This window comes from Leopardus geoffroyi, chromosome B1, assembly GCF_018350155.1.
Source record: "Leopardus geoffroyi isolate Oge1 chromosome B1, O.geoffroyi_Oge1_pat1.0, whole genome shotgun sequence".
Classification (NCBI taxonomy): domain Eukaryota; kingdom Metazoa; phylum Chordata; class Mammalia; order Carnivora; family Felidae; genus Leopardus; species Leopardus geoffroyi.
In genome coordinates this window covers 46,468,525-46,494,449 of record NC_059327.1, presented here as the reverse complement: position 1 = coordinate 46,494,449, position 25,925 = coordinate 46,468,525, and the positions used below count along the sequence as shown (strand labels likewise).

At 39.0% G+C, this 25,925-nt stretch overlaps 1 protein-coding gene across 13 annotated transcripts in view; it reads left to right on the top strand.

Annotated features, from left to right (window-relative positions):
• UNC5D (unc-5 netrin receptor D) overlaps nt 1-25,925 on the top strand; it is a 569,825-nt gene that overhangs the window by 294,210 nt on the left and 249,690 nt on the right. For all 13 annotated transcript variants that reach the window (XM_045460948.1, XM_045460993.1, XM_045460959.1 and 10 more), the window contains exon 2: nt 23,079-23,297. In XM_045460948.1, the coding sequence (XP_045316904.1) occupies nt 23,079-23,297 (219 nt within the window). The remainder of the gene's footprint in view (nt 1-23,078; nt 23,298-25,925) is intronic.

Below are 25,925 nucleotides of genomic sequence, written 5' to 3'. Positions count from 1 at the left end.
AGGTTGATGATTCTAGAGTTACCTAAAGATCAATTCCAAACAAGTGTTAAGTTAAACCATTTAGATGAAATTGTACCTGAAGAGGATACAGTTCTGTTTTGAAAGTAAGGATACCAGAAAATATTTCCTTCCCCAGATTTTCCAATGCCATTGCTTCTGTAAATTAATATTGGAAATGGTCACAGAAACCGTTATTTGACTAGGTGAGTATTGTAGTCCAGCTTTCTTTAATATGTATTTCAGCTTCCAAACAGACTCTGAGACAGGAGAAGTAGAAGATTGATAATGTAGTGATATCAGCATCCATTCTTTCTTTTCCCCTCTTAACCTAATAAGAAAATTTTGATCGTTTCCTGGACTCCCCACATCTTTGCCCTGGAATTTACCTCTAAATGTTAGGAAGTGTTTCATTCCTTCTAGGACACATCCTTTTCATTGATGGTTTAATATCTCCCCCCAAAGTACCAACTAGTATTGGTTGTTTCTTAAATTTCAAAACCTGTTCAGTAGTAACACAGGTCATTACTGATCTCCTGACCCAGACCTTAGGTGCCAAAAAATGAAATGCTTGCTCTAAGCCGTGGATCGCTCCAAGGTTTCAACCTAGTGATGACAGATAGCAACTGGAATGGTGATATGGACGTGTTGTCTGATTCATATTCATTTATATATAGAGGTGGAGTGCTGAGATAGCTAAATAATTAAATCACATCATGTAATTAAACTTACTCTGTTAGAGTGCTCTCTTTCCTTCCATTGTTCTTGCTGACAGCATGCATACCAGGTTTCACCCCAGTGCAATTAAGCTGATTAGTAATACTAAGCCGCTCAAGTATGTAGTAGGCTTTTCTATTGTTGCTTTTTTTTTTCTTTTTCCCCTTTCCCCTTAAGCTCCATAAGTCAAATGCCAGATTCTCGATGTACAACTTCGGGTTTTCAGATGATGTACATAAAGCTCTTTACTAAACACATTAAAACAAAGGCTGGTGGCCTTAATCCTCAGAGAATATTCATGTTCCCAGAATTGGTCACTGGGTTGTGATCTTAGACTTTGTTTTCTTTTTTTTTTCTTTTTTTTTTTTTTTTTAATTTATTTTGAGAGAGAGACAGCAGGGAAAGGGCAGGGTGAGAGAGAGAGAGAGAGAGAGAGAGAGAGAGAGAATCCCAAGCAGGCTCCATGCTGTCAGCACAGAGCCTGATGCAGGGCTCGAACTCATGAACCGTGAGATCATGACCTGAGCCGAAATCAAGAGTCAGATGCGTAACTGAATGAGCCACCCAAGTGACCCAATACTGTTTTCTTAGGGAAGAAAAACTTTTACTTCTCCCTTCTAGGTTCTTTGGCTGGTATAATAATTAAACTGACACAAGGCAGGGTTACAGGAGGAAAAAAACAAACAAACAAAAACATAGAAATTTAATTGCATACATATGGGAACCCCAAAGGTCTGGGGTTACCAGGCAAGTAGAATATTGAGGTTTATATGTCATTCTGAGCTAAGAAGAAGAAGGGGTTGGTGTCTGGAACTTCAAGGCAGGGGGAGATAATTCATAAGATGGGAGGAACAACTGTTTGGTTAAAAAAATCGTATCTAACTATATGATAGATATAGATATCTATATATAGATACGATTTTTTAACATTTTTTTTTCCACAGGAATAAGTGTTTCTGATATAAAAAGTTATCTGTGGTATTAGTTCTCTTCATGGTATAGGCTCTCTATCCAAATTCTTTTAGGCAGTTCAGAGAGAGGTGTAAAAAAACAAAAACAAAAACCTCTCACTGAGTATTTTAGGTCTTGATTGCCTTGAGCTCACAATAATCCACATGTCAAAGGGTCATATTTTGGGGTCATGTATTCTCCTCCCTATGAATCCCACCTTTGAAACTTCCCCAAGAAATTTCACAGTCCAGAAGTTGAGTTGGTAGATTGCTGTCTTTGAACCAGTCTCTGTCCTGATACTAGGTCAGTCCAATTAAAATCCTTTCAAGCAAGCAGTCAAGTATTTATTAAGAGGCAGATCTATAGAAACAGAAGAAAAACAGGAATTGATGATTGGAGCAGACTCTAGTCCTGGTTTCTGAGTTCTGAGGAGAGCCAGTCAAGAAGATTTCTAACTGTCACCCTCGAGCCGTCTTCAGATAGAAGGAAGGTGGGCATTGGCAATCGTACACATTTTCCTGGTTTGCAGTTTGAATGTCTTGGGTGATCTGAGTGGCCTACACAGCTGTAGGCACAAAGATTGTCTATACATACATAACCTGTTGTGATTTCTTTGAACTATATATCGCGTCCAACTTTAGCTTGCATTGCTTCAGTAAAAGGGCAGTGTCATTTCTCGAGGATTTCAAATCAGAAGGTTGGAGAATAATTGGAGGGGTTAATTTGCAGAGTTATAGCCAAAAATTGGAGAAAACTACAATAATCTAGGGTACAGCCCTGCTTACAGGTGGAAATAAAACCTCAAAGACAATTAAAATAATTAGAATCTGATTTCCATAAGTGTGTATTCTACTGAAACGTAATTTTTCTCTCCAGGATCCACCCCCATTTCTATCGAAGATAACCATAGTAAGACTGATTTGTTTACCAGTTAAGTCTAGTTTCAGTGAAGTTGGCTTGATTACTTACATAAGGGAAGCAAGAATAGTGATTGACCATAGAGAATCTTTTAATCTGTTTTGCTGGAACTTTTTATAAGGAATCTCAGATTAGACTTAAAAGCTTTTCAAGGCTTTCAGATACCCTGAGCATCTTGTACCCATTGCCTGTCAGGACATGACCTTCCTTACCCTGTAAGGCTGCTGGGAACCCTATAAACAAAGTGGCAGGTCAAGGTTCCAAGGGACCTTATTGGCTCCATAAAGTCAACCGAAGTTCCTTCAAGTTGTCTGGCTTGTATCCGACTCTGTGCATGACTCTCCCAAACATTGCATTCTAACCAAAGCGTTGGTACTATAACTAATGTTTTCACTTGTGTCCTGTTACAAGGAAAATAGATTCTTAAGGAACGTATGCAAATAATTACATTACCATGAATAAGAATACAAAGAGTTTCTGAATTCTGGAGGTGAATTCTGAAGGGATCAGGTCCAGGAGAAAAAGGCATTTCAGTCCTGCTTATATTACAGAGGTATATTTTACCAAACTGCTGTCATTGTTCACTTAAGAGGAAAGGTTTCCTTATATCTGGAAAACAAAATACTAACCAGCAGTGTTTCAAACAAAAAGTCGTAATAATAATTATCCTCATCACCTTTTTCAGTCCCTTGTAATTCTTGTTGATCATGATATTTGGTTAGCAATTTTATGAAGCCATCAGTGGTTTTTTTTCCCATTAAAGTTCTGTAATTTCATATCCAGTTCAGTGATAGAACCTGAAAGTCATTAGAAAGCTCTGTCATAGAGTACTTGCCACAATCCTTTCCATGAATGTCTCCAAAAATGAAAGTGAATCAGGCAGGAGCAGTGTTGCAGAAGCATCTGGGTAAAACAGCTAACTTCCTGTGAATGACAAACTTAAAAATCATAGTCACTGAAGATCAGGGAATCGTTCATCATTGCTAAGAAAATTTGGTTATTTCTGTGGTGCACAGCATAATGTTATACCGTGACATACCAGATTTGTAGAAATTTCAGCAATTTATAGGGCATTAGTATTAATAATATTTACCTATATAATCTAAGAAGCTTTTTTTTAACTTTTAATTTATTTAAGTAATTTCTTCCCCCAGTGTGGGACTTGAACTCATGACCCTAAGATCAAGAGTCAGATGCTCTTCAGACGAAGCCAGCCAGACACCCCAAATATGACCTAAGAAGATTTATTACCATTTGTTTGACAATATTTCCCATGGAATTAATAGACCAAATAAGCCTAATTAGTGTAACTTGCCTCTTTCTCTTTTTCCCTCCCCCCCTTTTTAATATGCAGGGAGAACAAATCTTTTGAGACATTTCACAGGTTCCTAAAAGTTAGTTTGAGGCCAAAAAGACTTCATTTAGAAATTGAATTTTGGGCATTTTGTCTGAAATACCAAAAAGCTTTAGACATTTTACTAGGATTACAGATAACTATGAAAGATACTGAATTCTCCATTTAACCAAACTGACAAAAAGATTTCACAGACAAGTATAGAAGGGTGCTTAGTCTAAGCCAGACTCCACTCTTTTAGTATCAGAATATTTGAGTTTACTTAAGTAATCAAAGAACCTGATGATAAAGATAATATGAAGCACAGGTAATTAATTTGATAAAACATTAAATATTTGTTTCTAAGTGAATTACTTAAAAGGTAAAAACCTTTCACAAATCTTATCAAGAGCCGACTGATAGTCCAAGAAACTTTGTCCTTCCAGCAGATTTAGATTTATATGAGCACACTATTGGTATTAAAGCTTAATTTTAAAACTCATAATAATTCAATTTGTAGCCAACTCTGTCATTCAAGATTACTTTTTTTTTTTTTTTTCCTAACTTCCTGGTCAACTTTCTTTGCCCATAGTTGGCGCTTCATTTTTCTCCTTCCCATTCTGAAATGACCATTTAGGCAAAATCAGCTTCCTCCCCTCCCCTCCTTTTCATGTTTGTTTATTTTTGAGAGAGAGAGAGAGAAACAGGCAGAACACTAGCAGGGGAGGCACAGAGAGAGGGAAACAGAATCTGAAGCAGCTGAACTGTCAGCACAGAGCCCGATGCAGGGCTTGAACCCATGAACCGCAAGATCATGGCCTGAGCCAAAGTTGAAAGCTTAACTGACTGAGCCACTCAAGTGCCCCTCACTTTCATTTTCTTCCACAAAAATGCATCTCTGTACCTTGTACCTTTTCTAACAAAGACAATTTTACTTACATATAGGATTTTCCTTACATATAGAATTTTTTGCCCCATTATTTTTAGTAGCTTTAATTGTACATTAGAATTCTTAACCCTTAGAAACTTCAATTTCTAGTTAAAACCAAGCGCTTGCAAACTGTCATACCAACATTCTTTAAATTGGAAAATTTGTGGGGCACCTGGCTGGCTCAGTTGGTTAAGCATCTATCTGACTTGGGCTCAGGTCATGATTTTGCATTTGGTGGGTTCAAGCCTTGTGTCAGGGTCTGTGCTGACAGCTCAGAGCCTGGAGCCTGCTGGGGATTCTGTGTCTCTCCCTCTCCCCTTTCCCTCAGTCAGTCAGTCTCTCTCTCTCTCTCTCTCTCTCTCAAAAATAAATATTAAAATGGCAAATTTGTGAATTTATTTCAAAATTTCTTTGAAGCATACACTTTCTCATAGTACAGTTTATTTTGTATGTGGCACCAGACATTTTTAGTGATAGATTCTATATATCTTTAGTTTGTCTGTAATAAGAAGCCCAAAGTGGAAAAATTTGCATTCAGTAACCATTGTTCCTGTGTTTTATTTGCAAATGATCTAGATAGTCCACGAAATGCCATTTTTTTTTTTAAGTTTTTTTTCAACGTTTATTTATTTTTGGGACAGAGAGAGAGAGACAGAGCATGAACGGGGGAGGGGCAGAGAGAGAGGGAGACACAGAATCGGAAACAGGCTCCAGGCTCTGAGCCATCAGCCCAGAGCCTGACGCGGGGCTCGAACTCACGGACCGCGAGATCGTGACCTGGCTGAAGTCGGACGCTTAACCGACTGCGCCACCCAGGTGCCCCAGAAATGCCATTTTTTAAACCTAGCACAACTTTTACCAGTGGAAGTCAAAGAAATTTAGCTATTTTTAAGTAAACATGGCATAAAACAATCATTGTTGAAAAGTTTCCCTAAAAATTCTCATCCTACTTATATCTATTTAACACACCTTTTTAACAACAATTTTTAGATTCCTTTTGAAGATCACATGAGACATTAAAACAGTTAGCCATCATCTTATCTTTAAGTTATCTTAAGTTACCTTGACAAGTTTTGTAACAGAGATAACTTGAGTTTGACTTTTAGTAAACACAGAATACAAATAATTGTACTTAATGCTGATAACTCTAAAAGATATGTCTGTATTTAATAAACCAAGATAATCAGGGGGCACCTGGGTGGCTCAGTCGGTTGAGAATCAGACTTCAGCTCAGGTCATGATCTTGTGGTTCGTGATTTCAAGCCCCACATTGGGCTCTGTGATGACAGCTCAGAACCTGGAGCCTGCTTCGGATTCTGTGTCTCCCTCTCTCTCTGCCCCTTCCCCACTCATGTTCTGTCTCTCTCTGTCTCTCAAAAATAAATAAGTAAATAAAATAAAAATAAATAAATAAAACATTTTAAAAATAAACCAAAAAGTTAAACTAGCTTTTTTTTTTACCAGAAAACTCATATGAGATCTTGTGAACTTAACATTTGAGTTAATTTCCATTATATTTGTGAGATTTAGAATTATTGAATATGATAAGCATGTATTTGTCTTTCAGCCAATTAAATAGAGCTCTTCACAAATTAATTTTGGCAATAACATCTGGAGGTAGAAAATGTCATGTATATATAACATACGTCCACCAACAAATATAAAAAAGCAGACACAGAGACTCCATAACTTCCGTTATAAAATTCTAGCTATAAATCAGGTGCAATACATAACTCACTGGTTTATGAATCCTGGTGTCTCTGGCAGGTGGAACAAGATAAAGTTACCCACTTAAGTGGTTCAAGGTTTTTACTAATATTCGTGGAGAAGTCTTTTCTTTTTTTAATGTTTGTTTATTTTTGAGAGAGAGAGAGAAAGTGTTGGGGAGGGGGGTGGGCAATGAGAGGATCCAAAGTGGACGCTGTGCTGATAGCAGGGAGCCCAAGCGCAGCTCCAACTCAAGAGCCATGAGATCATGACCTGAGCCAAAGTCCGATGTTTAACCAACTGAGCCATCCAGGCATCCCTGTGGAGAAGTCTTTTAAGATTTGTATTTGCCCTTGACAAGTGATCTTATGAAGGCTGTGGGCCAGATTTGGGCAAAGGAGCTTTTGTAGCAATCTCTCCTCCTTTTTTTTTTTTTTTTTTTTTTTTTTTTTTTAAGTCTTAGGGTATAGTTTTAATTCCTCCTGGGGTGTTTACACTTCAGAGACATGGTTAGATTTACATCTTCGAGGGACAGATAAGAAAGAATGCATGTTTTCTCCTAGGATGTTTGCAGTGTGTTTGCCTCTGAAATCTAGGGTAATTTTTCCTTTTTTCTTAAGTGCGTGACTATTGTGCTTCCAGTGTCCTGATTTTTACAGTATCTTCACATGTATGAAGGCAAACAGGAAAGGGTGGGTGGACTTGGAGTTGCTCTTTGAATTAGCGTTTTGTGTCTCTCAAGATTCGAGTTGTAACTCATAAATTGTTGATTCTAACTCTTGTTTGCTTGTTTCTTTTGGTTTGCTTTCGTTTGGCTTACATTCCTGCAAGCTATGTTGAAAGAATTGAGTGGCCTTTTCCGTTGTAAAAATCCATTATTTATAGAGTTTGCTAGCCCACCCAAGCACACGATTTTGAATTTGCCCTTTTATATCAGGGAGAGTAGTGTCTATTAATACATAAATTCCAAGGTTTTTGTGTTCTGAAGCTGCTGGGTTTAGAGCAGTGTGCCTTTGAAAGATCTGTGTAAGACGTCCAGCAAAGGCCTTTGGATGTTCTCCTGCTTTTTGAGTGCCAAATTTAACCTTAGATCAATTCACCTTAGGGGATAAAGCCTCTCCTTATGTTTGGTTTAGCCCTTGAATATCAGCCTCTAGCTGGACCATTTCCTGGTCACGTGCAGGAGGGCCCAGGGGATTTCTGGCCATCTGTTGCCTCTTTGAGGGAGGTTTTATATGAGGGGGTTGGGGTGCTGGCTTGTGTGGTAACTACAGTATTATCGTGGTTGGAAAGAGCAACCATTAGTAGCCAAACAAGTTCCCTGTGAGTGGGGTTGTGAATGACCATTAAGCTTTTTTTTTTTTTTTTTTTTTTTTTTTTTTTTAATATTTTGGGCAATCTTTTTTAAAATTGTTTTTGAATTTATTTATTTTCAGAAAGAGAGAGTGCTTGCACAAGCAGGGGAGGGGCAGAAAGGAGAGACAGAATCCCAAGCAGGCTCTGCACCATCGGCACAGAGCCTGATGCAGGGCTCAAAGTCACAAACCGTGGGATCATGACCTGAGCTAAGACCAAGAGTCGGATGCCCAACCAACTGAGCCAGCCGGGCACCCCTGACCATTAATCTTTTTAATTCCCCTTTAAAACTGGTAGATTCTTCTAAAAGTAGGGATAAAGGGCTCTATAAATGATATCTGCTGCTGTTCAGGGAACTTGAGTTCTTTGAGTGGAAGACCATGATATGTGTATAAAAGCCATTGCTTAGGAAGCACTGAAGCTGGTAGAGGCTGATTATAGAGCCCAGCAAAAAGAGCCTTATTGTTTATCTGAGATAAACTTCTGGGATAAATTCACCCCGGATATACTTCTGATAAATATGCTCCCTGGCCTTCTGCATTTACGTGAGCAACGTCTACATTTTGGGCCTAGAGATAAGGCTGGAGTGCTCTGTAAATCTTGGAGGAAAAGGGAAGCTAAAACAGGCAGCTGAGCGTTTAACCCATTTTCTGGGGAAGGTGGAGGTGTTTGTGAGGTAAGGGAATTTGGGGGAGGCAGTAGTGCCAGGTCTCAAAGGGAAATATATGTTGGCTGTGGACTTTAGTTTTTTTCTAAGTCTAATTTCTGTTCTTTCATCTTATTAAGGGAGTCACTAAGGCTAGCCATTACATTTGTTTGTATCTCCTTTTTTAATTTGGTCTTTCACTAGGAATGAGTAAGACAATTTCTTTAGAATGAAAGCTCTCTAATTTTTTTTTTTTTTTTACCAAATATAGTTTTCTTAATTCAAAGAATCTCGCTATTGACGAGTAAGATCTCTTATTTTTCATAGCTACTCAAACCAATAAACATTTTTATGGCTTAACCAAAGATGCAAGAGGCATCCTAAAGAAGCCCTTATCCAGGGAGTTCACTATAGAGTTAGCCTAAGAAAACAGAAACCTTAAGGTCATGGGTGGTAAGAATGGTGTAGTGGAAATGGTGTCTGTAGTCTCTCACAGGATCATGGGAAACCTCTAGTCACAGACCCACCAATTTGTGACACCAGGAAGGCACTACTGGAATGAGACTTTTCCAGCACTAACAAGACAATGGAGATTGAGATGACAAAGGCCCTTATTAGACTGGGACCCATATGAAAAAATTTCTCTGGGGGCTGGCATTGCTGGACAACAAGAGTGCTCTTATGAACCTCAGTCTTAGAATGTCAGTCTACTCAATGGGCCACACAACACACACCTGCACTTGCCCCATTCTGCTGGCAGAAACCTGAGAGAATATTCTCACTGGTCACAAAACCAGGCTCTCAGGACATAAAACAAGATGAAAGGAAAACCTATCTGGTTTTTACATAGCAGACCCACAGCAAAGTTTAAACAGACATGCGTCCAGGAACTCACCAGTCTGTGAAGCCATCTGGAAATGTCGCCTAATAGAACCTATGCCTGTGTTCTACCCTGTGGTTTTCTCTCTAGGACAATGACATAAAAGACTAAAACAGTGGCCATCGCTTGGAGGAAAGGGATCTATAGTAAACAAGGGTACTCTTAAGAGATTTTTACCAGCGTCGCTATACCAAAGGAACTAGTTCACACAAATATTTTCTCCTGCTAAACTGAATTTGGAAAAAAATAAAAGGACTTTCACCACTTTCCCTTCCACCAGATCCTATAGGCAGAGATCCTGGTGACTGTCATGGGAAAAATTCTTATCTTCTCCTGGCCCCTGTCAGAGGTCCCAGGATGTCTCAGCTGTAGCAGTTCTGGGGTGAGTAGTGCCTAGTGAGTGGAGGGCTCCATGTTGGTGCATGAGATCTGCAGGGGAGGAACACTTTTCCCTTCTCCATTCTAGGTTCTTTGGCTGGACTCATAATTAAATTGGTATAAGACAGGTTAACAGGAGAAAAAATGGTTAATTTCCTGCAACCCCAGAGAGTTGAGGCTCCCAAATAGGCAGTTGGGGCTTATATGCCATCCTGAGCTGAGGAGAAGAGGTGGGGCTATGAGACTTCAAAGGGGAGGGCAATAATTCATAGGAAGGTGGGAGAAGCAAATGCTCCATCAACAAATGTTTGCCTTGTAATGTGAATCAGCCTTTGTGGTGTAAAAAGTTATCTCTGGTATTAGCTCTGCTCCTGGTCCACACTCTCTGAATTCTTTTAGACAGTTAAGGGAGAAGTAAAAAGCTCTTCTTGAGGCTGTTGGCCTGATTGTCTTCATCTTAAAATAATCCACATGTCAGCGTGGTATATTTTTGGGTCACGTATTCTTCTCCCTCTCACTTTGTAAGGAAAAAATACACAAAATTCTTAGGCATTTTTTGTAGTGCTGAGTACTCAGAGTTCTTGTTGTGGCAATTTTTTTTTCCTCACAAACAAAATAATCTATTGGATGGAAGTCCACATTAGTCTTTTTCCTATCCTTCCATCTCTGAATTTTCATTTAATAATTAATAATATGCTAATTATTCTATATATTGAGTGCTTATTATATGCCATATAATAACTTGGTAAACTTAACGTTCTTGAATGTATACAATGTTTGCAGTACTATAGTATTCTTTTTCTATGTGGAAGGATTTGGAGGATAAAGTAGGTTAGATATCTTGCCTAAGATCTTATAACTAATTGTAAGAGAGACTTAATTTGACTCAAGCTCTAACTCCAAACCCACTTTTGTTCCCTTGTCTCAAGCTGCCTCTTGATAAAAAAAAAATACCAGAAGGAACAGTATTTGGGTTTTCTAAAACAACTTGGTATAAATCTGTTTCTGACAGTGTCTGACATCCTCTCTAAGGAGAATAAGGAAACTAAGCCCCCTCTTTTGTACATATTCCACCTCCCAATCAGATGACTGTCACATCAAATCAGGACACACTTCTGTTGCTGGTCACTAGTGGCGCATTGTCAGTCCTTACCAAATACCACATCTCGGCAGGCTCAGCTAAATCTGTGTATTAGGAAAAATAACAAAGGAATTAAAGGATTTCATCTGAGCATCAAAACTTCATCCTCATATCAACATCTTCTGTGATTTCCAGAAGAAAGACTTTGGTGTGCAAAGAAGTTCATCTCATTAAGAAATGAAGGACAAATCTTGTGCCTTTTACTTTTCTTTATGAATCCTCCTCATAAAATATTGATTTTTTTGAAGATGTAAGTTCTTCCCTGCATAAGACCCTTTTTGTCTAGAGCTAACCATTTTAGTCAAAATTCTGTTGCTTGTGGAATAGCATACCTGATCTTTTGATATCTGTAACTCAAAATTGGTGATAAATGAAGGAGTTAATGGATTGGAAGAAATAACGTGTAAGTAAGGTGTAATTAGCATGATTAGGCACTTGATACTGAAACAATGGAATCTATGCCTTTAAATTACCTTGTACTTATTTTTAGAGATCTGTAGCTACATTTTTCTTGAAACTGTAAAACAGTTAAAATGGTACAAATGTGAATATGCAGTTTATAAAAGGGTAAATGAAAACAGTTGATAAACATGCTTTAATATTTAGCTTGGCTGGCAACCAAGAAGTGTGTGTTAATTAATATTCATTTTACCCATCAATGAACAAATACCACAGAATGTTTAGTGCTGGTCAGCATGAGGAAAATTGGTAAAGTTCTACAATTTGGTGGTGATGTCGATTTGCAAAGTCTTTTTGAAAATAAATGTAGCCACACATCATGTGCATTTAATACATATTTGGTACAAAGAGAATGGTGACAGAGTTTCATCAGGGCTTGATTTATCTGTTTATTTAGATTTTCTTGTTCTTTACCTTCATGGAACCGACAGTCTAAAGGAAGGTACATTGGTAGGCATGAATGATGACAGAGTAGTACAAAGTATCATGGAAGGACGCAGAAGAGGAATGTATCCCAGAATTTTTGTTATACCAGTAGGACTTCACATATGACGCATTAACTGAACAGAGCCTGAGGGACGAGAACAGGCTCTAAGAAAATGGAGAAATTAATAGTGTAGGCAGAAGGAAAGTCATGGTGCAGATAGATCCCATGTGAAGAGCATTGAATCCCTGGAAGAATTGACCATCCCTGTAGCCTCCTGGTGGTGACATGATTAGGTGTGAAGGGAAACAAGCAGATGAAGTCTGGATCAATGGTAGTAATTCAGATAACAGTGGTAATGATTAGATGCAGGGCATTAGGAATAGGGATGAAAAGCAGTTAGTGAATTAGGAAGATATTTAGGAGACAGAACTAGAAGGGCTTAGTGATAAATTGGTTGTGGGTGCTGAGGAGAAAAGTAGGTGATGTGCAGCCCTGAGAAACTTGGGGAACCCAGTGACTGCTAAGGTCACTCTTTCATAGAAAGAACTTAGACCAAAGAACAAATCTGAGGGGCCAAGTATTAAGCTGTGTTTTAGGCATAAGAACTTTGAGGGGTTTGTGGGGACATTTATGTGAATATATCCTTAGGTGTTTTCTTGTACATATTTGAATGTCCAGAGAGAGAAATGGACTGAAGTTACACATTTGAGTCTAATTGGAATATAGATGAGTGGAGCATTATAATATCAATGTAAAATTAAAGTTTGAAAATAACGCTTATATAGTAAGGAAATGGCAAGATCAAAACTGATGTATTTACTCTCAATCATTAAAATTCTGGTTAAAAAATCAGGTTAATGAAAAGTGATACTATGACAAAATGAAATAACATCTCACGAATATGCATAGAAAGCCCAAATATTCAATAGATGTCTGATAAAGAAAGCTACGGGAATGAAATATACCAAACTATGAATACTGATAGTCTTTGGGAATTGGGTGACAATGGATAACAATGTTTCGGGGAATATATATACTTGGTGGTTTTTTTTCTGTAATTTTATGTCTCATCATAAGACATACTTTGCAATAGAACAAATGTTAAAAGACTAAGCTTTTTGTGTTTGATTTTACTAGAACATTGTCAAGCTACAGGGTCATCATGAAAGAGATTTTACAAGATTATAGTCTGGGTAAAATTTCTCAGTAGATGATAACACAAGACTTAGTTGTAAATGTTGTCTTTTGTATCCTGTCCAAATGAAAGCAGCATAGCATAATGGGGAGAATATTATTGTAGATGTCAACAGAGAGATTTCAACTTAAGTTTGCTCCTTGTAGCTCTTTGACAAGTTGTTTTACCTCTGTGGGCCTGAGATAAGAGTTGGCCCAGATTTTATCTAAGATGAACTACCACTCTGTTTTGCCTGAGTCCAGTTTACACACACACACACAAAAAGTATCAAACCATGTTGCGGTCAAATTGGCCCATATTAAAATTTTGAGATCTGTGATTTATGAATCACCATCTGAGTTTTTCAAATGTGACCTGACATATAATGGAAGTGTGTTTATTTCAAAGGGAATTTAGTGTTTGTTCCTTATGCTTTTGTTTCCCACCTTTTGTTTCTTCTTTTTGTCATAAAAAGATTGAAAGTCTCTGCCGTATTTGTGTGCAGAACATAAAACACGAAGCTCTTCCTGAAAGGTAATTTTCCAAGAATGAAAAATATGAGAATAGTGTTTGATTGTTTGGTTTTCTGTCATTCAACGTTGCATTAAAACAACCATTTTTCCATAACTATGAATGGCCTCACTCTTGAAAACTGTCAGTTACAAATGAAAAGCGATAACACTTTGAAAAGCAAAACCTTTCCCAAATCCCGCTAGGTTTTCGGAAGAATTTGAAAACTAGTCAGTGATACACATTCATACACAAACGTATCCATTGTTGGGGGGAAAAATTAAGAAACAATTTCTAAGCTTCATCTTATCTACTATTCTCAGCGAAATATAACTACATTTTAGAATGAATAAATTTTAGAAATCTTATAATCTAACCCTTTACATTTTTTCCTAGGGACAGATTTGTTAGTTTTTCCCTGATTTATGAATTTCAATACAATACAAGTTAGACACTATGAAGTAAAATCTGGAAGTTGCCATAGTTTACAGAGCCTTTTATATTCCTTCACAGGAACAAAGAATTATTTATGTATATATTCACACACCTACAACATATGTGTTTACATATTTATATAGGTATATAATTCTATTTGTATGTGTATATATATATATATATATATATATTTTCTTTTTTAATGTTTATTTTAGAGCTCGTTTAAAAAGTGTAGTGAAAGCAAACAAAAATTTAAATCCCACTAATCTCATCACACATATAGAACCATTGGACCACATTTGGCCTCTTATTTCAGAGTCCCTTTGGAAAAACTATTATCACGGGAACAAGTGTCTCATGCTGAATCTGATTGTACACTGAGTGTTTCTATTAAGGAATAAGGCCTGCCATCAGGCATACTACAAAACCTCTTGACTTAGACGCAATGTCAGAAATCTGTTTTTCGTATAGGTCAAGTGAGAACCCAAGTGGTGGTCACTTTAAAAACAGAAACAAAACCTTTCCCTGTGGTCTTGGGAGATAGACTACTTTTGTTGGTGTGGCTGAAAGAATAACTCCATCCCATGGATCAGAGCAAATGTGGTTTCTCCCTCATTCATAGTGTACACAAAGAATTAGTTTAACCTGGCTTCGGAGCCCATGTTGTTAAACCAAGAATGTCCTCTTTCTGTAATTTGGAGGCTACTCTGTGTCTACATCTCCGAAAGCTCTTAGTCAAAGACACATAGAAACAGAGATGTTAGAGCCGATTAGGGCCACTGGTTTAGCACAGGTATCAAAGCAAACTCTTCAAAATGTGAGTTCTTTTCTTTTTTAGTTTTTTTAATGTTTATTTATTTTTATTTTTTAAAGGTTTATTTTATTTATTTTGAGAGAGAGAGAGAGTGAGAAGGGGAAGGGCAAAGAGAGAGGGAGAGAATCCCAAGCAGTCTCCATACTGTCAGCACGGAGCCCAACATGGGGCTCAAACTCACGAGCTATGAGGTGAGCTGAAGCTGAGCTGAAGTCAGACACTTAACCAACTGAGCCATCCATGTGCCCCCAAAATGTGAGTTCTAATGAAGATATATTTAATTGTCCCTAAGTTTCTAACTTGCATTCCATGGTACATGCCATGACCTCAGTTGGAATGCCTTCTCCCATTTGTTTCCCTCTTTAATTCCTATGTCCCATCTGTGCTGAAATGTTTTCTTCCTCGTGATGTTTGCCACAAACCCTCCCAAGGCAAGTTGGGCTGCCTTTCCACAGTGCTCCTCTCACATTGTGTGTATACTTTCAATATTCTGTTTGCATGTTTGTTGTTGCTCTCTAATTTTTTGTGTCTAATTTAGTGTGTGAGCTCCTTGAGTAAATTAACTGTGTCCTATTCATCTTTGGATCTCCAGAGAACATTGGCTGGCCTTAGTAGGCATGGACACATATGTCAACTTAAAAGAAATTAATATATTAAGGTAAACTATGAAAATTTAGGGAGCAGTGAATGTGCTTTTCTAAGCTCTCCGGAAATCTAAAGTTTCTCGTTCGAGGGACCAAGAACAGAGAAACTCTCCATGTTTCTTTGTGTTGTAAAGATCGTGTACGATCTTCTACTCTGCAAAATTTAAGATCTGCTCAATGCAATAATATCTTAGACTGACAGTATAGAAGAGTGACACAGGTAAAGTGAACCATGCAAATGCAGGGAAATATAAAACATTGCAATTTTATTAGATGTTGGGAAGAAGGTGGAATAGTTTGAGTTTGAAAAAAGAAATCTCTTATTGAGGCCTAGGGAAAGAGTCTGTGTTTCATAAATCGCATTAAATGTTTGGTATGTAAAATTCTGGCTTTGCTCTTTCACTCTGTGGGTGCCATGCATCCCCAATCTAATTAAATAACCATATGGAGACAAGCCACATTTCTGTAAATGAAAGCAAAGAACTCCGGCTCCATTTTGTTGTCTTAGATTATGTAACTTGGTTTCCCTCGTCTGGCTTTCTGCTCTGACTCGCACATTGTGGAACAGTATGTTCACAGACATTGAGTGGAATTTAAAGAGCGATTTCGAAGGTGCCTTCATTTACATATTGCAGTGACAGGGGCTCTGGAATGCTATGACATCTCCTGAGGTTAATAAGTGCCTGCCTATTAAAAGGAAATGGTGGGGCGCCTGGGTGGCGCAGTCGGTTAAGCGTCCGACTTCAGCCAGGTCACGATCTCGCGGTCCGTGAGTTCGAGCCCTGCATCAGGCTCTGGGCTGATGGCTCAGAGCCTGGAGCCTGTTTCCGATTCTGTGTCTCCCTCTCTCTCTGCCCCCCCCCCGTTCATGCTCTGTCTCTCTCTGTCCCAAAAATAAATAAACGTTGAAAAAAAAAATTAAAAAAAAAAAAATAAAAGGAAATGGTTTGGGGATCTGGCCAGCAGAAGATCCATTGTGTGTTGTCACACTGCTTTGCATGGCAACCAAGTGCCTGGTGTATGGTATACACATTTGCTACATGTTTATTGAATAAATGCTTCACAGCATGTTTTCATGGGTTTTGACCTAACAGAGTTATGCTAACATACATGTGGGTACCAAATAGTAAAAACAGGTTACAACCAGCAGTTCCTATCATGAGGGCTCCAGATGAAAATAATGGTCGTCATCACAAAGCTGAAATATGAATATTAGTACAAATATTAGGATACTAAGCTTGGCAATGGAAATCATAGAGATCATAATTATAAATATGTTTCTTTTTTGTAAAAGTTTATTTATTAGAGAAAGGGAGAGAGAGCACTTGGGGGGAGAGGGAGAGAGAGAATCCCAAGCAGGCTCTGGCTGTCAGTGCAGAGCCAGATGCAGTGCTTGATCTCATGAACTGTGAGATCATGACCTGAGCCGAAATCAAGAGTTGGACGCTTAACCAACTGAGCCAGCCAGGTACCCCATAAATGTCTTCCTTTTGTTTTCTGTTCTTTATCGAGACAATGATGTTAATGGTGGTGGTAGTGGTGGCATATTTTATTTATATAACATTTAGCCACTTACTGTGTACTTTTTATCTATGTTATCTCACTTTTAACATCACAAAACACTAATAAACTTTTTTCACTAATGAATTTTAATCACTCATTTTTTGTTTGTTTTTGAGAGAGAGAGGGAGAGTATAGGGGAGGGTCAGAGAGAGAGTCTTAAGCAGCCTCCACAGTCGGTGTGAAGCCTGATTCTGGGCTGGATCCCACTACCTTGAGATCATGACCTGAGCCAAAATCAAGAGTCAGATGCTTAATTCACTGAGCCGTCCAGGTGCCTCTAATCACTCATTTTTAAATTTTTTTTTTTAATGTTTATTTTGGGGAGAGAGAAAGAGACAGTGCGCACAGGGTAGGGGCAGAGAGAGGGAGACACAGAATCTGAAGCAGGCTCCGGGCTCTGAGCTGTCAGCACAGAGCCTGACGTAGGGCTCGAACCCATGGACCGCAAGATCATGACCCGAGCTGAAGTCAGATGCTTAACTGACTGAGCCATCCAGGTGCCCCGTCACTCATTTTTATGAATGAGACAAATAGAACCTCATAATTAAGTTCTTCAAGGTCACAGAGGTACCTCAAAGTCAGATTATTTGATTTTAAACTTCCTCGCTTTTGCCAGATGTAGTCTTTGTTTTATGGTAGGTTTATTGGGTGGACATTGAAACAAATATGAATGTTTTGTACCAGGGAGAATATAGGCATACTTTGAAGCTAGAAGAGGGAAAAAAAATGAAGTGCATTGCAAATTACTCTTGGAAAAAAAATGAAAATAATTTAGAATTTCTCAAGGCCCATTAAAGCTCAGCTTCATTTATACTCTAATGCTGTGCAATGCCATGCTGATAGTCCAGGGTCTTAGGAATCCCACTTTGGAATGACTCTGGCCTCCAGTATGCCCAGTCCTGTTACAGATTGAAAGATCAACCAGTGGACTGTTGGCCGTTTTGTAGGGTTAAACATGATAGAATGGCAATCCCCTGACCCCAGTCTCTTTTTCTTTCTGAGGTTCACTGTCTCCTTTTATACTCCTTGTTATTTTGAGTTTTAGTGGTTAAATATTCCTGCTTAGAGATGAAACTTTTTCCAGATGACACATTGAAAAAGCTTTCTCATTACTTTATTCGCTAGCACTTACTCTTTGCCTTCTTTGTTTTCTGAGCTTAGTGAGGATGGCTAGTCATTTGATTTTAATTACTTAAGCGCTCACTGTGCTGTTCTCTCAAAACTATTTTTCTTGGGGCACCTCAATGGCTCAGTTGGTTAAGTGTCCAGCTTTGGCTCAGCTCATGATCTCATGGTTCATGAGTTCAAGCCCCACATCAGGCTCTGTGCTGGTCATGTAGAGCCCGCTTCTCATTCTCTTTCTCTGTTCCTACCCTGCTCATGCTCTCTGTCTCTGTCTCTCTCTCTCTCTCAAAAATATATAAAAATTAAATAAAAATATTTCTTTTCTCAAGACCCCCTCTAGACTGTGTCCATAATATACCCCTTCTGACCTGGAATCACAGTCCTGCTAACAGGATAACTGTGAGTGATCTTTAAGATGTATATTATACTTAATGCAAGCTGTGAGTTAACACACAGATAATATTTTATATCTACTCTTGGTTTTACCAACTGCATGCTACTGCCATAAGGCACGCACTCAACATATCAGACTAGAATGAAGTTGTGAGGTGATTGGAGTCCAAGACCTGAGTTCAAATGTGGAGCCCCATTTACCAGCTGTATGACCTTAGATGAGGCACATAATTGAAGCATTTTTGCAAATGCAAAACCGGATACTTACCATCCCACCACAGAGTTTGTATGAAGCTTAAGTGACCTAATCCATGAAGAAGGCATATCACAATTATCTCCAATAATTCAGTAAATGGCAGCTCTTACTTTTGCTCTCTGCTATCCTAGTTCCCATGTTTTTTAGCTCTCCAAAATTCTTTTTAAGTTTATGTATTTATTTTGAGAGAGAGCACAAGCAGGGAAGGGGCAGAGAGAGAGCAAAAGAGAGAATCCCAAGCAGGCTCCAAGCTGTCTGTGCAGAGCCTGATGAGGGGCTCAATCTCACAAACGCAGAGATTGTGACATGAGCCTAAATCAGGGGTTGGAACTTAACCCATTGAGCCATGCAGACGCCCCTGTCCCAAATTCATTAACACTGAGAGTGTTGGATTTCAATAAAGTGAAGCTTGGAGCTCTGGCTTTGTTTAAAAAGGAAGATCTTGGGGCACCTGGGTGGCTCAGTTGGTTAAGCGACCGACTTCGGCTCAGATCATGATCTCATAGTTTGTGAGTTTGAGCCCCACATTGGGTTCTGTGCTGACAGCTCAGAGCCTGGAGCCTACTTCAGATTCTATGCCTCCCCCTCTTTCTCCCCCTCCCCTGCTCATGCTCTGTGTCTCTCTGTCTCTGAATAATAATTGTTAAAAAAATAATTAAAAATAAATAAATTTTAAAAAGGAAGATCTCATTGTAGCAATGAAGATTATTTTCTGAAAAAAAAATAGAAAATCTTACTATTAGTAGCTTAAATAAGTAAATATTTAAAAAAAATTTTCTGGAGGTGGATGCCTCGTGGTGTTATTTCCGCCTGTACGTTGTCAGAGCTGGTAGCTCTGTGCTCCTCTGGGATTTTGTTTCCTCTTGATCTTCCCTAGTTAAGGCCTAGTTAAGGACAAAAGGGAGAAGGGACAGTACCCACCATACCTATTTCTTTTATTAAGAAAATAAAAGCTTTCTCAGATATTTTTCTGTTTATGACTCATTTGCTAGATGGTTGTTACATGACCATTCCTACCTGCAAAGAAGGAAACTGAGTTTATGATTTCTCCAACCTCTACTATAAAAGCAGTATGGGAAAAGGCAGTTAACTGGGTCATATGGTCAGCAGCATTTGTCACACCAGGTTTGAAACATTTCTCTGAACTAGAAAGCAGTGGCAGAGGTATTGAGATTATAAGAACATTTACCCTGGAGCCCAAAAGTAGTCATGCAGTCTTCTATAAAACCATTTATTAAAATAAGTTGCTGCCTCCCACCCCCTTCAAAGAACAGGTGCTGTCAGCAACTTCCAAGCGCCTGAAAAGTGTCCACTTCACCTCCTTTTTTTCCCATCACATTGCTTTGACTTGATGAATCCCGAGAATTTCATGAGCAATTTAGTTCTAAGCCACTAGGTGGGGTTGAGCATGGCAGGTCTCTCCAGTGCAAGAAGGAGGTAGATGACTCTCAGCCTTGTGGGGTAGGGAAGTGGTATCTTCCTGGAGGTAAGCCTGCTGGGAAAATCCAGCCTTCTAGCATCACAGAAGCCATCTGAAGAGCAGGAATTTGATCCTGAGCCCAGTGAGGAACTTGGAGGAGGGAAGTGGAGCTTGGGAGCAGTGTTAGGTAAACACCACTCCCAACACTTCACTATAGAAAACTAAATCAATCAATCAATCACACTTATTTCATTTCTTTGTTGGAAGGATACAAATAAATGGTGATACATATGCAAATATACCTGTGATCTCACCTTCCCACTGCCACCCCTTTTCTCTTTGTTTCTTGTTTTCATGGATCCTGGCCCTTTTCCTATGCATACATGACTTTGACATGGCTTCAATAATAATTAAGATGTAATGTTATAGTCTGCCTTTTTTGTTTTTTTCCCCTTGTCTGAACATTAAGATTGATCGATTCTTAATGGAGATAGCCAGGACACTTACCTACCTACTTTTCTATTCCACTCTCCTGCTTTGTTTCACATAAAAGCCGAACTTGTTACTTTATTTAAAGGGTATTTATTAAAATAGTGGGAGGGTAGCCTAATTGCACTCAGATCTCAGTTTTGTGAATTGGATGGTGTGAGCTTGATGTATTTTGTGATCTAGTGCCTTTGCCATTTTATTTATTCTGAATAAAGGTGGCCTTTCTATTTATTTAGAGACAGTTATTTATGATGTTCCCTGTCCCCGTTTTAGGAGTTACTTTGGAAATTCATGCATTGTTACTAGTTAAGTTAAAACGCATCATTCAAAATGTATGCCAGTGGCTATTCATTCAGGCTCCCACCACAAGGTTTGGGTATTCCTTATCAGGTGACCCTTTTCTGCAGCAATGAATTACTTTGGACAGAACGCAAGGCCCTGATGGGAGTGGAACCTGTTTGATGTCCATATAAAATCTCTTAATACCTTTGTCATTTCCTCTAATGCATGGATTTACAAAAGCCTGAGGGGACTTAGTATTTATTGAAGATGGAAATTGGCATGAGCAGTCAGTAACAAAATGAATTAATATATGATCTATTTTATGAAGCCTATTGAAAATATAATTTAAAACTTTAAGAAGAAAAAAAATATACCTCTCAGATTCTGTCCTGACCCTTCTTATTCTGTATGGCCTAGACACATTTTATTTTCTGAGTTCATTGTACTTTTAAGACATAAACTGTTTGTTCTCTTGCTATTTAGGGTACATGCTTTATGATGAATTTTTGAGACTTCCACTTACACATGAGCTGGCTTTTCTATTGCAAATATACTTGGAAGGTCATAGTATCCAAAACTCTTTGGTGTGTGAGGTTTTTTGCCCTTAAGTTGATGTATTTAGTGGGAAAAAATAATTTGGGGAATCAAACTCTTGTTTTCATTCATCATGGCGGCGCACATGGTGTTTGTTCCCCCTGGCAAGACATATTTTTCACAACTTGGTGTCTTTTGTTTTCTTCTTCACACAGAAATATAATTATAGGCAGTAACACCTCTTATGTCCTAGCCCCTTACCCTTTATTTGCATTTGAGAACGCCCTCTAAAACTTAAAGTCTTACCCCCCTAATATTGTGGCTTCTGTTTACCTTTGACAATGCATACTGATGTAGGTTGTTGACTTGAGTGCAAATAGTAAGAGGGCTGTTTGTTGTCCTGAATTACACTGAAGGTGCACAGAGAGCCAGGTTAGGTCCCTGGACGCACCCTACCTCCTAGGCTCCCTCCTGATGAACTGGATTATTCTCCCAGTGCTTTTTCTAGGTCCCTTTTTCCAGCTTCATCCTGGAGACTGGTTTGCTCTGAATGTGAATAACCCTTTCCAGGGCACAGTTGATCTGGGTACTGAAATTCTTGCTTTCTTCATTCTTTCCCTGGAATGGCCATTGAAGGCACACTTGTTCCCCCTGGTCATTTCCACAGTGCTCACTGTTCAGATCTTGCTTTCGTTGACTTTGTGCTAGTTTCCTGGGACTTAAGTCCTTGAGAATTGTAGTGAAGAGGGAGTGAATCAAAATCTTGGCTTCTGTTTTTTTTTTTTTCCTTTTTATTTTGCTTCTCTCATCAGTTCCCTAAATTTAGGGGAGAGTCATGTCCATTTTTTATCTTTGAAAAAATGTAATTATGGGTCCAAAAGTAAAAGCTTATGGCTGTTTTAGTGATTTGTTTAGTTCATAGCCTTGAAAGTGAGATTCACAGTATATGGAGGGTGGTGTTGAGGGCAGAGAATTTTTTAGCCATGGGCAAGCAGGACAAAAGTACATTCCTTTTAGAATGTTCAGTAAATTGGTGAGGTTTTGGAGAAAACCCTAAGATAGAATGCCAGCCAATCTCCAGTTTTATACGTAGAGAAAGCATTTGTTTTTTGTTTGTTTGTTTTTAACATGTCTTATGACTGAGTACCCTCCGACAACATCGTCATTATCCACACTCATTTATAGGAGAACAAAAGCTATTTCCACCATCATTTCGAAGTTTTGAGGCAGATTGGGGCCGGCGTTGAGGTAACCACTCACCAGACTGGATGTTCAGAATCAGTCTCTCACCCCACAGATACCTGACTCTGTTCTTTCAGTAAAGACCTGCAGACTCACAACTGTGGTTTGAGGGAGTGTTCTATTCCTTATTTTCATTTGTCCCGTGACCCTGAGGGTGTGTCCGGATAATGGTACCGTGTTATATAGTTCAGCCTCTAGATGAGAAGTCATCTGCACGGGCCTTACGAGCATACTGTATTCATATGATGCAGTGTTTTTCAGGACAGATTCTTAGAGCCGGTGTGGGCTGTGCTTTGCATCCTGATGTGTGTGCTGTCAGTATGGGCAGCGTTCTAACGGCCTCTTCGATTTCGCAGGAGCTGACAACGGCGAAGCCCTCCCTGAGTCCATCCCCTCAGCTCCTGGGACACTGCCTCATTTCATAGAGGAGCCAGATGATGCTTATATCATCAAGAGCAACCCCATCGCACTGAGGTGCAAAGCGAGACCAGCCATGCAAATATTCTTCAAATGCAATGGCGAGTGGGTCCATCAAAATGAGCACGTCTCTGAGGAGAGTCTGGATGAGAGTTCAGGTAAGAATGGGAAGCAATGGGAGCAGATCCTCACGTTGCTACATTGCTGGGGATAAGTGTGAAAGGCACCCACCAGTTCTTTATTTGAATGAGGTCATATTAACATCATCCAGGAATATAAGATAAACTGCAATCGTGTGTTTAAATGACTCCACAGCTCCTTGGCTAGTCTACTCCTCTATGGTCCATGGGCATCTTTTTATCCTGCTCTATATAACTTTAACACCCAGTTTGGGATGGAAGTGAATATTCTCACTGGAAATAAAGCCAACCAGTCACTGCTTTCATTGTCTTAATTCTAAATATTTTTGGAGGCAGATCTACTGAACACGTTTTTAAACAGCGTAATTTTAGTTGCTCCGATCTTCCCCCTAGATATTATTCTTGGGTACTTCATTCTCCATGGTTGGTGGTTTCTGGGCCTTCTTTAGGTCCTTTTGGTAACTGGTAGAGCCCACATTTGATTACCAGATTTGAATGGGATCTCCAGTATGAGAGAATTTAGGGACCTTCTTTATTAATTTGGCTAATATGGCTGATGAGTGGTGATAAGAATAATGACTACCAGCTGGTGTTTACTGAGCACTTACTGTGTACCAGGTCTCATGTAAACATTTGACACGCATTATCTCACTGTCATCACAACAGCCCTCAGGGGTAAGTCACACCATCGTTACCTTCTTATAGATAAGGAAACTGAGACTCAAAGACATTAGGTGAACTACTGTAGGCTTGTGCTGGAACTGAAAGCAAAATCATTGGACTTAAAAGTTCCAAAATTTGTAAGTTGTTAAATTTTAGTGTATAACAGAAACTGCATATGCTTTTGAATTCTGGCTGCTCGGACTACCTGAAAATGTAGCCTCACCCTAAATCCAAACTGCTCTCACCCTAAATTACTGACTTTGTTAGTCCTGAGTCACTCTCTAGATGACAGATTTTGAGTAAGTCAAACAGCCTGAGTATAATTAGGAAGTTGCAAGTCAGCTTCATTTATAAACTATATACCACTGCTCTTCTATATGCTAATGGCCTTTCAGAGTGTTCAAAGAAGGCTAAGATACAAACAGTAATCTCTGAGGCTTGATTCCTGCTGGTAAGTGGAAGTCCATTATGCCCATAAGTGCACTTATCCTATGGAGGATTAAAAAAAAAGATTATGCCTAATTAGGATTATCAGGAAAGGTGTGGAAGCATTCACATTTGAAAGGGACATTGATGACTAGGTAACTTAATTAGGGGTAATAGATGCTACACTAAATGGGAGAGAGAGGGGTCTCAGTAGCCTGGATGTCAACATTAGTAAATGAAAGAAAGCTTAGTATCTCTTCAGCTGGAAGTTTGATCTGGTTGAGATAGAATATTGGTGTGCAATAGCAGCTGATGGCTGGCAAACTTCATTCATTAGAGGGCTCAAAAGACCTCAAATATGAAGTGAAGAGTACCTTACTTTTATGAGTATCTCGGTGGTGGTGGGGATTGATTATATGGACATTTGAGAACGCGATGGCTGGAGCTCTGCTTTGCGAAATGAGTCTGCACAGGTGTTTGGAATGGTAAGAAGCAAGAATGGATGAGTCAGGAGACTTGGATATTTCAGTTGGGGGGAAGAAAGGTCTGCTTCGAGTAGTGGCCACCGAACTAAGAACTGGACTTCTGATGTGAGAAGCACTTTAACAAATCAGACTTAATAGCTGACTGACGGGGGTGTCTGGGTAGCTGGCTCAGTTTGTTAAGTGTCGGATTCTGGGTTCCAGCTCAGGTCATGGTCTCTTGGTTTGTGGGTTCGAGCCCCTGAGAGCATGGAGTCTGCTTGGGATTTTCTCTTCTCTATCTCTCTCTGTTTCTCTTTCTCTATTTCTCTCTGTCTCTCTCTCTGTTTCTCTCTGTCTCTCACTCTCTCTCTCTTCTCTCTCCCCCCACCGCCCCACGTCTCTCTCTCAAAACAAATAAATAAACTTAAAAAAATAGCTAACTGATGGAATCAATGAAGAAGATGGAATATTAATCTCAAAAGAAGCAGAAGAGGGGTGGGTGCTATTGCTGTGAGTGATTACATTAGCCAGGAGAAAAGGCTGAGATCATTGGACAAGCTGAATTTGAATACTTAGGAGAGATCATTAAGAGCTGTAGATCTGGAGCTTGTAGAGTTCAGAGCTAGAACAGTAGACGTGGTGGTCAACCAGAAATAACGAAGCCATGGAAATGAGTTGTCCACAGGCAGTAAGGAATATGAAAAGGAAATGGATCCAGAGAGTGACTTCCTTAGGAGTCAGGAAGAGGAGTATCAACAGGTAACAAACAAGCAACCAGATTACACTCTGTTCCAAAGCAAGAAGTGAAACTTAGTTCCAAAAGATCTTCAGGTAATACTCTGTTGCTGCCTGGGGATCAATAAAGAAGACAGAGAACTAAACGTTGTGGGTGTGTGTGTGTGTGTGTGTGTGTATATATATACACACACACACACACATATATATATACACACACGTATATATATATACACACACTTATATATACACACACATATATATATACACACATATATATACATATATACACACACACACAAACGTATATATATGTTAAACCTTATAGAATTCTGAACTCATTTGGGACTGCAGTATA